The following is a 16,779-nucleotide window of genomic DNA, read 5'->3' as shown; positions in this document are numbered from 1 at the left end:
TGTTGTATTAGTTTCTGCTATGCAACAGAGTGAATCAGCTATATATATTTTTTAAAAATTTTAAATAAGTGTTAAAAAAATTCAGTCTAAGTTTTCCTAGTGTATTATAACCATTCTGTTGTGAAAGCCACAGAATCTTTTGAATTCTGTTAGAAATTAGAAACTTTCTAAAGTTGTTTCACATTTTTTATAGGATATTGATTTCATGGGAAGTCAGTGATTCTGTCCCCATGGTACCCCCTTTTTTTCAGACTAAAGAATCTTTTGTTTTTAAGCATTGACAGATCTGCTTTCTCATTCTTAGAGACACAGTACAGTACTGGCAGTTGATTTGGGCTCTACAAAAGTTTGTTTTGATTAATTTTGTTCTCCCATAACCAGGTCAAGAGACATTAAAATAGTTTGTCTACAGATTATTTTGCTATGTCATATGCAATCATATTGCCTGACATATGACATAGTCAGTGGGTGAAGCTGGAAAAAGGGCCATAAAAGCTTCATTTTACAGATACTATGGATATTAATAATAATCAAAACTAAAATTTATTGAGCACTTTGTATGTGTCTCCTATATGCTTTTCATTCAGTGTCTCTGTTAATCCCAGCAATACAGACAAGCTAGGTATTATTATTGTCATTTCTGTTTTTTCAGATGCGGGAATTGATGTTAGTAAGGAATTGAAGTTAACTTATTAACCCAGGATATATAGAGAGTAAGTATTTGGAATATACCCCTAAGCATTATTTTGAATGGCTAAAGAGTTTTTTTTCATATATTTAGTGTCAGCAGGGGCTGCTGTCCCATGTTTTTTGTTTTATCCTAGTCTACATGCCTTCACTAGTAACCAGCTTGCAGCCGTGCCCCACTTTCTTTCTGCCCTGCACAGCAGTCTTTTCCAAGTACAAACCTTGGGAAAGACTTGGAAGATTACTAGATAGGAACCTACCATCCATGAAGTCTCTTCTTGGAGAGCAGGATATCCATGTCTTCTGAGATCTACTCTACTTTTTTTTTCTGAATCATGGATTAGAGTTGCATTTCCATTGTCTGACTCCACATTCTATTTGACAGTTTTCTTCTGTTAGGATCCAGATTTAACTCCGGTTTTCCCTTCTCCTTACCTAGTTTTGCCTACTTCAGTGACTGCTGATGAGAGCATAGCCTTAGACAGATATGATGATATGCCACTGTTCAAGGTTAATTTATTATTTGGGGGTCAGTTTTATGACTATCTTGGCAAAATATGAAATAAAATATGTTAAATGTTGGCATCATCCAGTAAATTGAAACAGATTTCACTATAGAAACTAAAATATGAAAAAATTGTTATTGATTTTATCAATTCAACCTTTTTGCCCTAAGAACAAAATGTTAGGAATGGGTGAGATTTTGAGTTACAGACTCTAATGGTGGCAACTGGCACCTTCCTCACCTATGAAGAACTATACATTATACCCTACTTCATTAGAGATAAATGCATTATCCATGTAATAATGTGTTTCAAAATTGGGTTTACTTGTCCCAGGTAAATTTTCAAAACTCACAGCTATAAAAATACATATATTAATCAACTTCTTATGGTGTCTACAGAGTTATCACTCACTGCACACTTACTATTTTTCTCTCTAAATGATGTCACCAATTCCAATCTGAACACATTCTCTCCTATCTTGTTTCTTCCTCAAAATTTCTGCCAAGATTATTACCTGATACATACATTTTTTTAAAAAGAGGTAGCTTTTCTTTTTAAAAGAGATAACTTTTCTTTTTAAACTAACTTTGGTGATTTCTCTTGGTTTTTCAGTACTTAAGTAACTTTTGGTGTTGATGACATATCTCCATTCCTAAGGGGACAAATATCATTTTATGAATTATTAGCAAAGTTTTCAAATATATCATTCTTAATATAATGTATAGGTATAGCAATAGTATGGCTTCCCAGGTTTTGCTAATGGTAAAGACCATGCATGCCAATGCAAGAGACACCAGAGATGCAGGTTTGATTCCTGGCTCGGGAAGACTGCCTGGAGGAGGGAATGGTAATCCACTCCAGTATTCTTGCCTGGAGAATCCCATGGACAGAAGAGCCTGGCAAGTAAAGTCCATAGGGTTGCAAAGAGTTGGACATGACAAGTGACTTCACACACACACACACACACACACACACACACACAATAATAGTATAAGTCATGGTGAACTTGTATATAAAAATGAAGTATTTTAAAGGAGGAGATCACAATATAGTAAGCTAATAAAATGAGTTTTGCTCACTCTTTGGTCTTTTTCTTTTATAATTTAATCTCAGTATAAATACCTTACAGGGCCTTTGGGTGAAAAAATATACAGTCAATAATGTTATGTGCATTATTGTGAAAGGTGACCACCCAGGAACATTTTAAGATCTTTGTTAAATCCTAGGAATACAGTGGTAACAAAAGGATTTATTGTAAACCAGGCAATTTAACAAAATACTTTTAGAGCCAGATAGCAATTCTGGAAAAGATCACAGCCATAAATAGGTAAGACAGTTAAAAGCAGACACTGTGACTTCCACAGAGACAAGGCTGGTGTATTTATGGCATGTTGAATGTGCAGGAGTAGCTGCCGTAGCCCCAGTAGTTAGACAGACAGGAGAGTAGAGTTGCCTCATTTGTTTGATTTTTATTCAGTATAAACGTTTCTTTTAGAGTCACATCTGTGTGCTCAGTTGCTCGGTTGCATTCAACTCTTTGCAACCCCGTGGTCTTTTAGCCACTAGGCTCCTCTGTCCAAGAAATTTTCCAGGCAAGAATACTGGAGTGGGTTGCCATTTGCTATCCCAGGAGATCTTCCTAAGCCAGAGATTGAACCCTCATCTCTTGCATCTTCTGCATTGGCCGGCAGATTTTTTACCACTGTGCCACCTGAGAAGCCATGTTTCTATATAATTATTCTTCTATATCCTTGTTTTCTTTCTGCTTAAGGAAAAGGTCCTCCTTAGCTTCTTAAATATATGTTTTGAATTTAACTCAGTCCTAAGGAGGTGAACATGCATGGTTATTATTTCTGTTGTAGAGAATTCTCAGGAATTTAACAAGTATCAACAGCTAATTCTGTTCCAAAGGACTATATTAATAATCAGTAATAGCAAATAGATTCTGTGGATTTTATTCAATTCTTTACCTCTTTTTGTTTACTAAAACTGCCTTAGACATTAATATTGATTGTAGAGTTGGCTTTCAACAGTGTCCTTCTCTGTAATTTAATTATAGGTTTATTACACATGCCCTTGTTCACCAGAAAGAATCAGTGTTGAATAGATGAAAAATGTGTGAGTCAACCCAGTTTTGTCCTTATGTATAGTAGGTGTATGTGAAGCCCTCCTGGATTTGACTGGGTGTAGATCTCCTTCCTGTCTTCCTTATATCCTTCCTCCAGTCTATGAGGTTCACAGGAGCAGTCTCCCTGACTCCACTCTTAATATTCATCGCCTCACATATTTTGCCCTGCAGTCATGGTGGACGCCGCCCCCCCCCACCCCCGCCCCCCGTAACTACTGTTGTTCATACTTGCCATCTTTACACCCTCCCCAGGACCTTTGCATTCATGGTCCTTTTGATGAACCCCGGTTCTGCCAGATGTTTTCATGGTTTCCTTTGCTTACTTTATTTACACATCTGCCCATCAGGGAGTTATTTCTTGACACCTAACATATGGATGCCTGTGCCATCAATCACACTGCTTTATTATTCCTGTCCTTGTGGCTCAGCTGGTAAAGAATCTGCCTGCAATGCAGGAGACTGGGGTTTGATCCCTGGGTTGGGAAGATCCCCTAGAGAAGGGAAAGGCTACCCACTCCAGTATTCTGCCCTGAAGAATTCCATGGACTGTATAGTCCATGGGATCGCAAAGAGTTGGACACTACTAAGTGACTTTCACTTTCACTATTATTCCTCAAAGACCTTATCATTTTCTAGCATGATGTCATTCAGTTGTCTATCTTTTGCATCTCTTTCCATTAGAATATATATTTTGTGAGGGTGTTCCTTTGCCTGGTATATAGTACTTTCTTGATTATTTATAATTGAAATAATTAAGAATTAATATTTAATAATTAATAAACATTTTAATGATAAATACAGAATATTTTGATGGAAAGGAATAAATTAGTTAATGTAATCAAACAAAAACATTCTGCATAAAAGCTACACTGAGTAAAAATTGCTGTACATCATACTATGCAAAATGGAATATTGATTGTTGGGACTTGATCAGAATTTTTTAAAAGTTGTACATTTTTAGAAAATAGTTTTCACAGTACGGTATGATTATCACTGACTCAGAAGAAAACATAATAGTTGTTTTTGGTTTTGATTTGTTTTTTGCTTTTCCCTTCATCTGTGTTGCATTTTGGAGCTTGCTATCTTTATGTGTATATAGTTACAAATATAGATATATGCAAGTATATACACATTTCTATACCTCTGTCTACTTACCTATCATCTATCTATCTTACACAATGTGGTGTTTGGATACATGAGATTCTTAAACCGAAGGAGATCAAACTAGAGTTGGGGAAGAAAAGCTCATCCACAGATATGATTCAGTATGTGTGAACTGTTGCAAATATAAAAGCACTAAAAATTGACTATAAAAAATTATATCTGTGTTATTTAATAAATATAAATGGGTATGTATTGATTGACAGTATTCTTCATAACTTTGGGTTATAAGATGATAGGAAATTATGACTAAATCAGCAAATGTTTTTGTAAATAACCTACCATTAAACTTTCAGTTTAATGGTGTGACATTTTCATATATGTGAATAATTATTCTGTAGATGTATTCTGATATATTGTTTTAAAGTGTAGTTCAGAGTTAGTTCTTTTATCCATATTGCAATTTCTCATTGACCTTTACTTTAGTCACTAATAATAGTTTCATATTTTAAAGATAAAGCCTTATGAGAGGTTTTAAACAACTCAGGACTTTATTTTTGTTCTCCCAAGTCATTTGGCCCTGAGGCATTATGTCATATCTATGCATGTCCTCAGTTATAAAAGTGACTAATGTGAGAAAATAACAAAACACCTAGTACAATCATTTTAGTTTATTAATTGCATTCAAGATTCAATCTTTTTCTTCCACCAGATAATAAGGACTCATGTTTGGTTTTCTTCCCATTTACTGCATATTCCTTTTTCATTCTAATAATAACCTGCAATCTGCAGCCTTAATCATGATAAGCAGTCTCAAATCACTTTATCTCATCACAGTGTTGGATAAACACTTCTGATTTAAATTTCAATAATTCTACATTAGCAGTGCTGATATGAGCCTTAGATGTCTGATGGAAATTCTGCACAGGGATTACTTAGTAATTATTGGTTTCATTGAGGTTTACATTGGAGCTATAGTCAGTGCGGTGCCAGTAACCCAAGCCCCAGAGAGCAAGCCAGGCCAAGCTTGCATGATCGCTGCTGTTCACCTATTAAATGTGTCATAAAAAATGAAATTAAAGTCTCTACAGGGTGAACAAGCTGTCTAAAAATCTTACAGAATTTTAGAATCATGGACATTTAAAGATGAGACAGTTCTATTACATTACCTAATCAACCTCCCACCCCATCTTCCTCCTGAGGGACTGTTCTCTTAATGCCATTTTTGATGATTTTGTCTAATCTATTTGAAATGACTTGGTTCATAAGACTTCAATACTTCCCCCAGGAGAACTTTCCCTGCTCTAATAAATTTCCTTATTGGGAAGTGCTTTTTAATTGCTAAATCTCCCCTCTTTAATTTCATGCTATTGTCTTATTTTTTTAGCCTTTGTTTTACTGTCTGGTTGTTTCTGTATTTTATATACAATCCACATCTCAAGTAAGTTTTACATTTATCCTATTGGGATTCAGAAAATGGGCAATAAGAAAACTCGCAAAAAGTAAAACTTAGTTAACCAGTCATATTTATTCATCAACTAAGAAACTCTCTTATTTAATATGTCTGTTGGAGACTGAACTAATCATTTTTATATAATTGTTTTTCCCTTCATGTTCCTATGTTAAAACACTGAGCCACACTTGGTCATTCAGAGATGTTTGTCCCTTCACCCTTGGTGGTAGTGGGAGAGTCAGAACAAATATTCCATTGATATGTGCTGTGGACTGGATTGCTCAGTTGCTCAGTCATTGCTCTTTGTGACCCTTTTGACTGTAGCCCACCAGGCTCCTCTGTCCATGGGATTTTTCAGGCAAGAATACTGGAGTGGGTTGCCATTTCCTCTTCCAGGGGATGTTCCCATCCCAAGGATTGAACCCATGTCTCCTGTATCTCCTGCATTGGCAGGCAGATTCTGTACCACTTAGCCACCTGGGAAGCCCCACGGACTGAATTTTAATCCTCTAAGTTCATTTGTTGAAGCCCTAAACCCCAAGGTGACTACATTTGGAGATAGGATCTTTATGAGGTAATTAAGGTTAAATGAGGTCATGAAGGGTTGGACCCTAATCCAATAGGATCCGTGGCTTCTTAAGAAGAGGAAAAGAGACATTTCTCTCTCTCTCTCTTTCTCCCCCTCCCCTCCACCCATGTACAGAGAAAAGGCTATGTGAGGTCGTATCAAGATGGTGACTGTGTGCAAGCCAGGAAGAGAGCTCTCCCCAGGATTTGAATTGGCCAGTATCTTGATCTAGGACTTCCAGCCTCAAGAATTTTTAGAAAATAAATTTCTGTTGTTTAAGTCACCCCATCTGAAGTATTTTGTTGTGGCAACCCAACAAACGTGACTGATGCATCTGACATTTTGTTTTTTGGAAGTTGGTAGCATGCTGGTGTAATAAAAATCCCATAGCACTTGCGCTTTAGTTACTAAAACTTTTCTTTATTATTAATATATTGTGAGATTCTCCTGCAGACTCATAGTAGGCACAGAGATTGCCAGGCAGCCCTCACTGGTCATAAGGCAGTTGTGGGATTCAAAAGCGTATATATAGCCATGAATGATGTGGGTCAGGGCTGAGTGAGCCCAGAACTCTGTTCTTATTGCATGACCAAGGAGAGGTTACAGAATATAAACTTTTTAAAAACTAACACAGATGTGGAAAGGATGTTATAATGAACTCCCATATACTTATGCCCAGATTCAACCCATATCAATGAGAAATCATCAGTGTGAATTTTCCTTTTTTCCCTTCCTATAGAATTTTAAAGTCAAATCCTTGGCATCATGACATTCATGTCTAATTACATCTGTATTTGTTTCTTTCAAAATAATTTGCTCCTCTACATTCATAATGCTATTATCATACCTACAAAATTAAGTATATCTAAGATTGAATTAATCTTTGAATTTCCCAATTTGTCAGGAAGATCTGGAGTAGGAAATAGCAAGCCATTCCAATATTCTTGCCTGGGAAATCCCATGGACAGAGGAGTCTGGAGGGCTACAGTCCATGGTGTTGCAAAGAGTCCGACATGACTGAGTGAATGCACACACACACACACACACACACACACACACACAAGTTGTCTTAAAAAGTGTCTCTTTGTAATTTAAATGTTCAAATTGGGAAGCAAAAACACTGTGCACTTTGCATTTGTTGTATGTCACTCTTTCTTTTTAACTTTCAAATTTGAAATAATTTTAGTTATTTGAACATTGCAGATTACAGTAAATTGCAGAATAGCATTTACCCTCCTTCCTTTAATGTTACCATCATACAACCATACATATATACCACTGTATAACCATAGTACAATGATCCAAGGGAAGAAGTTAGTATTGGTGCAGTATTATTAATTAACTATACACTTTATTTGAATTTCATCAGTTTCTCACTGATTTTTTTTACCCCCAGAATCCAAAGTGTCTCTTTGTATATACAATCCAGTCTCCCACTCCCTTATCTCCAGTCACCTAGTTAAAAAAGTAAAACAATTAGTGGGCAGAATGTCTTACATTCTAACCTTATCTGCTTCCTCATGGTCTTACTAAATATGTACCTGCATCTATAGGTGTATTTTCTGAGAATTGGAAGTGAAAGCCAAATACATAATTCAATTTAGGTTTGTCTTTTTGACAAAAATATTTCAAAGCTGATACTGTGTAATTAATGTCATAGCACATCAGGGTACATGTAATATCTGCTTATTCCACTTTAGTGATGGAGACAGGTTGAGGGATGAAGGTGGTCCCAAACAGGTTGTTTTGTTGTTAATTTCTCCATCAACTTTTTTCATGATTTTAGTATCCATTGATGATCATTGCACGAATCATTATTTCATCTGGAATTGAAAAATGGTGGTGATTTTCTTATTTTGTAGTTTCTTTTATAATTTGTTATCGGGAATGATACTGTAAAGGCAAACTTGCCCTTAATGACTAGAGGTTTTTAGTTACCTAATGTATCAGTTGGGTTAGCTGGGATGACCATAACAAATTGCCAAATACCCAGTGGTTAAAAACACTTCTAAAATTTTATTTGTGACAGTTCTGGATGTTGCAAGTCTAAAACTTAGATGTCAGCAGGTTTGGTTTCTCTTGAGCTCTGTCTCCTTGGCTTGCACATGGCAGTCTTCTCACTGTGCCCTTAGCATGGCTTTTTCTCTGTGCTCCGGCATTGCTGGTTTCCCTTTCTCATCGTATTTTAACACTAGTCATTTTGGCTTAAACCCCACACTAGTGACCTCATTTGATCGTTATTACCTCTTTAAAAGCCTTGTCTCTAAATATAGTCACATTCTAAGGTATGGGGGCTTAGAGTTTCAGTTTATGAATTTTGAAGGGACACAAATTCATTCCATAACACTCTGAATATTAATTTTCTATTTAATTGCCAGTTCTTATCTAAAGGGTTGGTGTTCCAGCTACCTCCAATAACAACCAGAAATTTTATTTTTTCTCTTTTATTCTGTTTGAGGACTTTGTCTCTCTTTGTAGCTGTGTCTGTCTATATCTGTTCCTATAGAGAGACACGTTTTGAAGTGTCGTTATGAGCTCATGGATTTTTGTACATTCAGTGTTTCTATTAATAGTACTTGTTATTCTTTTTCATGCTGAAATCCTCCATCTCTTATCAGTACTGACCGAATTGACTTGTTTCCTGTGTCCTTTTTACACGACTTTTAGATTTTGACAGGTTTCTTGTTTTTCAGTGTAAAAAGTCCAAGTTTCACCTTGTTCATTTCTTGTTTAAGACCTGGAATGAGTTATTTCTTCAAAGTGCCCAAGCTCTTTGTGTGTTAAAATGAGATTGAGAATCATAAGCTGAAAGCATGATTCAAAAACATAGACACTATTTCCTTGAAGTACCTTATTTCATGGGCAGATTACTGAGCAGTTGACTATTGCAAAATAATCTCCTGTAAAAATTAAAAGGTTGAACATATTTTGAAAAAAATATTTTCCTGTAACTTTTCAAAATCAGGTTATCTAAAAATCATTTTTCTACAGAGTACTTTAAACAGAATCCCATTAGTTATATCTTGTACCCTTGTAGAGATGGCTTTCTGATTTCAAGAAAGCAAAACCACCCACAGAAGCTTATGGTCACTGGATGGAAATGTTCGCACCAAAACCTTTCCAAGAAAGGAAAAGAGAAGGCACTAATTTTTTAAAATAAGTGTGCATCTGTCTGGCAGCAGAAGCACACCAAAGACTGCAGCCATGCTGCTTTTTTATTTTTGGGCTTAGACCGCCTTAGCATGCTGCCACTACTGCTCACTACATACCGTACTGTCCACTTGTCAAACTTAATGATGTTGTTCTTACAAAAACCTTCAAAACCAGGTGCAGTGTAATATTTTTCTGACTCTAGTATGAGGTTTGGAGATGATCTCCACAGATGTTTACAAGTGAAACTGAGCAGGTTTTCAAATATCTGAGATGAAATAAGTCATATATGAGTGGTTATTTTATTTTTTTTCAATATGTGAATTTAAAACTACAACACTAAAGAAGGTATCCATCTTGCTTTCATCTCCAGTCTCTATGTCTCATAATTTTCTTGAACCACTGGGACATTTCAGCAACTCTAACTGACCTAGGATAACATTTAAATATGTTTTATTCAATTTCTGTTATTGACAAAATGAAACAGTATGTGTGACATATAGTAGAAGAATTGGATCCAAGACCATCTGTCCATTCATTATAAACCAGAAACCCAGTCTCTTTCCATTTGCCTTTGCTTCATTGACAAGGGTGAACTGTAACCAGTGCAGTTGAAACTTTATGTAGCTCAGATTCCAAATATTTTGCTGTAATAATGGATACTATGTTTCCATGGAAACAGAATATACCTGTTAGATTATAAAAGTAAATGAATAATTATTTTAATTAACATGCTAATTAGATATTATTAAAGCTATATTTTAATTTCTCAAGTTATTATAGTAAAAATATCCTTTCTAAAAGTATCAGCATTTGTGTGTACAGCATACCAATAAAGAATAGGATAAAAAAATCTGGTTCAATAGAAATACAGTTTGTAGTATTTTATTATAAATGCTTTTAGCTTGACTAAGCAATAGTTGAGTCTTTAAATTTGGCATTGAATATTTTGTGAAAATATTAAAGCTTGGGATTCTTTTCTAACATGAAGGATATTATTTTAATGAAGTGGATGATACATATATATTTATTTTTTGACAGCTTAGAACTTTAGCAGATGATTCTTAATAATTTATATTGCATAATAATATTGATACAGCACTAATAGAAAATATGACATATAAATCATGCATATGCAACATTGAGTTGACTTTTATCCATTTTTACTATTATACACTAATGTAACTTTATGAATCATAATTGAAAGATAAATGACAGTGATACAACAAGGGATAGTCAATGTTGATATAGAAAGGAACATTGAAGGAGTGAGAAAAAGAAAAAAGAGGCCAGGGTAAAGTAGAGGACTGAGATAGCATAGCTGCTGCTGCTAAGTCGCTTCAGTCATGTCTGACTCTGTGCGACCCCATGGACAGCAGCCCACCAGGCTCCTCTGTCCATGGGATTCTCCAGGCAAGAGTACTGGAGTGGGTTGCCATTTCCTTCTCTGAGATACCATAGAGATTTCTCTTATCTACTCAGTGAACAAAGTCCAGTGATGATTCATAGTTTTATTTATTCAGTCTTTTTTTCCCTCAATCAACAAATATTTTTCCAGCACCTAACATGATAATCTCATGATCCTAATGCCTCCGTCTGTCTCATGTAATCTGTCTCTAATTTTAATGCCTTCATTATACTTTGAATATATTATATCCATTCCTTTTCTTATATTTCCCCTTTTAATCATATATGTTTTCCATACATTTTAAGCTCAGTTCATATGTCTCCTTTTTTGAATGATATTTCTGATCTCACCCACAATGACCAGTATCAGTTATTTCCTTTTTTTGTTATCTCTCTCTATATACATATATTTCTTGCTCTGTTCCTATTGCTTTTTAGTGGGGTATTTGTTTATAATTTTGCTTCTATATAAGACTGTGATCTCCTAAATCAAAGGTCTTGTCTTATTTATTCATCTCTGGTCTGATGACCTTTTAGTATTGTGCACAAAGCAAGTATTCACATACTTGAATACTTTTGGTGTGCAGTTTTGATTTCTTTACTTAGGTTTTAAAGGAGTGAGAATTTGAGAAGCGTTTATTTGGCCCTAAATTATTTCATACTTGAGAATACATCATTGTGTTATTAATTTTATTAATATTTATTTCTTGGTATACTCATCTTCATCTCCTTAAATATTAAATACCAGGCTTTCATTTTTAACAAAGATTTGAGTACCTAACGTAATAGACATCAAAGTCACATTGTACCAGTTTTCAGTTCTTTCAACGTTATTTGAAAGTCAAGAGTTCACTGTGGGTCTATCACTGAAATAAAATCAGTGGACAATCTATTAAAAAAACTCAATGTATACCTCTGGCCTGCAGTGATATTCCTTTAACTTAGAAATATGTAAATCCATTTACAAAATGGGGAAACTATTTAAATCATATGACACAAATCATATACATTTTCATGTATAGAAGCCAGAAAGCAGAATCTAGTCACAAGAAACCCAGATGAGGAATTGTGAATTAGAAACTGCGTTATATCAAAAACAGATTTATAGGTAACCTTCCAGGGGATGCAGGTCAAAGTAACTACCGGAAACTAATGACTGTAATAAAGTCTTCTTGAAAGGGCTTTAGTAAACCACATGTGATGCTCCTTTAAGGGAAAATAGTCATGTGGATTATTTGGTGCTAGCCATCCTGCGCAATTTATTTAAGGGAGACCTTTGAAAGGGAAATCAAACAAATCTGTAAGGGAAGTTATCACTTGCTAGGTATGTGACACATTTAATATTCTTCAATGCTTCTGTGTTTCTCTCAAGTTCACTCTGCTTAGTATGACCTCATGGCTCTCTATGACCTGGCTGTCCAAGACATGCCTCTCTATGACTCAGTCATGTCTAACTCTTTGTAACCGCATGCACTGTAGCCCACCAGGCTTCTCTGTCCATGAAATTCTCCAGGCAAGAATACTGGAGTGGGTAGCCATTCCCTTCTCCAGGAGATCTTCCCAACCCAGGGATCAACCTGGGTCTCCTTCTTTGCAGGCAGATTCTTTACCATCTGAGCCACCAGGGAAGCCCGTGGCCTGGTCGCTACCTACTTATTTGTTATGTTATTATTGCTACCTTATTTTTAATAGTCTGTGTTTGTCCATAACTCGTTTTATTCAATATATTCAGTGTTTTTTCTGGCTTCCACTTTCAGCATTTAAGTTTTCCTATCTCTTGGCCTGGAACAATCGCCCTCCCAATTTGCTTTTTCATTATCATTTCTCTGTGTACTATCTACTGTGGGAGACCTTACTTTTCCTGACCTGGGTGGGTACATCAGCCTTGTGTTCCAGAAGTGCCTAGAGGGAAGTTATCAGATTTTATTGAAATGTGATTAGAAATCTATTCTTTCCTACACTTTTGTGTCAACTAGGTGGGGATCAAACTGCTTTTATTGTTCTATTTACATTTAGTGCCTAGTATTTAATATAATGCTCAATACCTAAATGAGTGTGTTAATGACATAACTGAAATATTTAGAGAAATGTTAAGAAACAAGTAGTAATTTTGAGGAGTTAGTCGTGGGAATGAAGACTCAGGACCCAAGGACCCATGCAATATTTTTCATTAGACATCAGCTATTACAAATGAACTTAATTGTACATTCATACTCAACCAAGAATACTGGGATAGAAATTTTAAGAGTTAAAGATCAGTGGTAGAATTACCTAACATGAACTCACTCACCATTTGTTTTGTTGAAGACTTCCTAGGTAATACTTCTTTCTAGTTTTTGACCTTGTAGAGGAGGCATTCTCCCCTCTATTTCACTTAGAGGGGAGGGGAGAGTAAAAGAGAGAGAGCTTGATTGAGGCTCTGATTCACTTCCCCATGACATCCTTGGTCACTTGGTACTCAGGATCCATGGTTTGTTTAGTGAGGGTCAAATATACAGCTGAGCACAACTAATCATTAGAAATGGCACAGAAAATTACGGAATAGTCTTTGCCCAATTTGATATGTGAAAATATCCATAAAGAAAAGTTCAGAAAGCATAGCATTTGACTAACAGCAGATTTTTTTTTCTAAAATGTTATTGGAAATCTGGAAATTTTTCCAAAACTTATAAAATTAGAGTTTTTAGCTCCACATTATTTTCTTTTTATTTATATAAAAGGAAATTTGGTTAAGATATTAATTTACAATATAAGTTCATGGAGTTTTACTAATTTAACTTAACGTGGGGCCAACTTTCCCACACAGATAAAAAACTGTTTCCACACATATAATTTGAGAATTGTCACATTTGCTTTTCAGAGATAATGTTAAAGCTAATTTTGTATTTAACTAGAAATAAATACATGTGAATACTTTTGAACAGTTGTTTCTCTTTGATGAGAGCTTGCGAATAATTAGGGTATTTAGGTTAGATAGTATGGGTTCCAGCAACACAGCCTGTTCTAAAATGCTTTACAGTGAATCCAGAGAGTACCAATTCTGTTATGTGCATTTTGACTGGACATTTTATTTCGCAGATAAACCTACCTGTACCTGTATTTCTATATGTGTAAGTGTGTGTTTGTTTGGGGGGATATTTTCTGCAATTACATTTTAATGTAAAGGAGACATACTTGATGTAACAGAATAACTTACTAAATTTGTTTATATTAGTAGTAACTGTTCAAAAACAGCATACATGAATTGGGGTGTCTGGTCATCTTGCACGGTTTCATTTTCAAGAACAGGTTAGAATGTGTAACTCTCCATTCCTTTTATGTGTCTGTGTATCTGAGCCTCCAGGATCCCCATTTCCCTTTATTATTGATACATTCTATTCTCTAAGGTGACAACCTTTCACCAAATCAAATCCTTCACTCCTTTTCAACTTAATAAATCTTCCTTTATTTCCCATTCTGATCATAAACATATCTTTTAATTAATTTATACCCTCCTTGATTTGCTAAGAAAACCTAACTCCTGCAAGCAAAGTATTCTAGACATAAGCTTCTTTTTGGCTTCTTAGTTTTTTGGTTAACAGTATATATTTCTTTTATACTTCAATTAAAGAAGTTCTCAAAATGATCTCTCCTTTCTTTTGACTTATGTGTTGATAAAATCTATCACTTTTCTGTGGCTTAGTACTTAGAAATTTCAGTAACTCAGAAAATTCCTTTAAGACTTTTGAAAGGTGATATTTTCTTAAGTCAGTTTAACAGGTGTTCTACTAAATTAACTGCCTCATTCATGTTGATGACTCTCTCTGCATGTCAAGTATGAAGAGACCATTGCCTCTTTCCTGTGATGACCCCTACTTGAAATATAATTCATCACAGCTCTAAACTTCTAGGAATCTCACAAACTAGTGATTGTTGGATGACACAAGGCAATGGAGATCGTAAACAAGTTGAAGACAGAAGTGTATAGGTGCTTCCTATGAATGTTCAGAAAATTGCCAATTTTATTGAAACAAATGCATTTAAGAGACTTCATGCCCAAATAGGTTTTTAAGATAGATGCTATCTCAAGTGTAATATATTCCAATCTAATATGTTTAATAGTGTATAAACATATTTTATAAGCCATATAGTTCAACATAATTATGATAAGGAATTGTATTTTCTGATATCATTAGTAATGATTCTAATAATCAGATTCTGGAGAAAACTATTTTTCCTGTAATTCACATTTTAGAAAATGCAAGCAGACTATCAGAAGACTAATAGTATGTTAGTATGTTATGCATAACATTCATATTATATATAATATGTGTAAGAAAGCATATATAGGCATACTAATATGCAATATGTTAGTACAATCTAACAATATATTAGATTCAAGAACACATTTTTGAGTGTATTTCTATACTCTGCTAACCTTCATATTAAATTGATGACATGAGTTTGACATTTGAATTCTAGTTGTGCTAAAATTAAGTCCTAGAAGATTAAGTAAATGGCCAGAACACAATGACTCCATTTTCAAAATCACTACTACTCCCCTATTAACATATACATTAAAAATGTTTAAAGCATATTTTTCATTTGATCACTAGATGTTACGTTTCACTGACAAAAGCCATCTTCTGAAAACCTCATATACCTGAACCTACCCAAAACTTGGAAAACCTACCCAAATGTTTTAATAGACATCAAAATCTTTAGGTAGCTTCATAGAGATCCCAGTGACCTCAGCCCTGCCCACCTCCCACGTGTAAGAACAAACAAAGCAAAGGGTAGATTCTCAAATACTCAAAGAAAGAAAGAGAGTTGTTACCACACATAAAATAAATAACCAGGACTAGTTTGATATATGATGCATACAAAGCCAGTGCTCTGTGACAACCTGGAGGGATGGGGTGGGGAGGGAAGTGAAAGGGGATTTCAGGATGGAGGGGACCCATGTATACCTGTAGCCGATTCATATTGATATATGGCAAAAAACCATCACAATGCTGTAAAGTAATTATCCTCCTATTAAATAAATAAAATTTTAAAAAAAATTTCCAGTTTGCTAGATGGGGAAGGAGTGTTGGCATTTCAGGGTGTTGATTTGGGAAGACTGGTTGGGGAATTTGAAGTAATTATTGGCTTTAGTACCATCAGGGTCGAGAGATGTCAACATGGAATGGCAAGGAGAACACAGTTCAGATGGACTATTGGTCCAGTTAAAACAGACCTATTCTGTTCTAACATGAAGCATAAGTTTAGGACATAGGCTTCATACACGAGCTGCTCCCTTGCATGGTGCTGCTTCTGGCAGGGTGGGAAATTTCATTACTCTCATTTTTTTCCCATGTCTTTGGATGCGTAAAATCTTACATATCCTTTCACAATTAAGAACTTTCACTCTGTATTGCTATAGAGATATATGTATAGAGTTTTTGAAACAAAAACAGTGGAAAGTAGGATTTACTTAACCAATCAGTTCAGTTCAGTCACTCAGTTGTGTCTGACTCTTTGTGACCCCATGGACTTTAGCGTGCCAGGCTTCCCTGTCCATCACCTTCTCCTGGAGCTTACCAAACTCATGTCCATCGAGTCGGTGATGTCATCTAACCATCTCATCCTCTGTTGTCCCCTTCTCCTCCTGCCTTCAGTCTTTGCTAGCATCAGGATCTTTTCCAGTGAGTCAGTTCTTCACATCAGGTGGCCACAGTATTAGAGCTTCAGCTTCACAGTCAGTCCTTCCAATGAATATTCAGGGCTGATTTCCTTTAGGATGGACTGGTTGCATCTC

The 16,779-nt window shown here is 35.4% G+C and overlaps 1 protein-coding gene across 5 annotated transcripts in view; it reads left to right on the top strand.

The window, feature by feature from the left end:
- The window catches only part of KCNJ3 (potassium inwardly rectifying channel subfamily J member 3), a 176,756-nt gene that overhangs the window by 137,066 nt on the left and 22,911 nt on the right, over positions 1–16,779 (top strand). For 2 of the 5 annotated variants that reach the window (XR_009691707.1, XM_061135089.1), the window contains one exon: positions 653–713. The exons of the other annotated variants lie outside the window; for them this stretch is intronic. Coding sequence is in view for 1 of the 2 variants with exons in the window: in XM_061135089.1 (XP_060991072.1) it covers positions 653–696 (44 nt within the window). In the remaining variant the exon portion in view is untranslated. The remainder of the gene's footprint in view (positions 1–652; positions 714–16,779) is intronic. 5 annotated transcript variants of the gene reach the window in all.

The sequence above is a fragment of the Dama dama genome, chromosome 33, assembly GCF_033118175.1.
Source record: "Dama dama isolate Ldn47 chromosome 33, ASM3311817v1, whole genome shotgun sequence".
Classification (NCBI taxonomy): domain Eukaryota; kingdom Metazoa; phylum Chordata; class Mammalia; order Artiodactyla; family Cervidae; genus Dama; species Dama dama.
The sequence above is the reverse complement of the archived record's forward strand: the minus strand, read 5'-3'. Positions and strand labels throughout refer to the sequence as shown.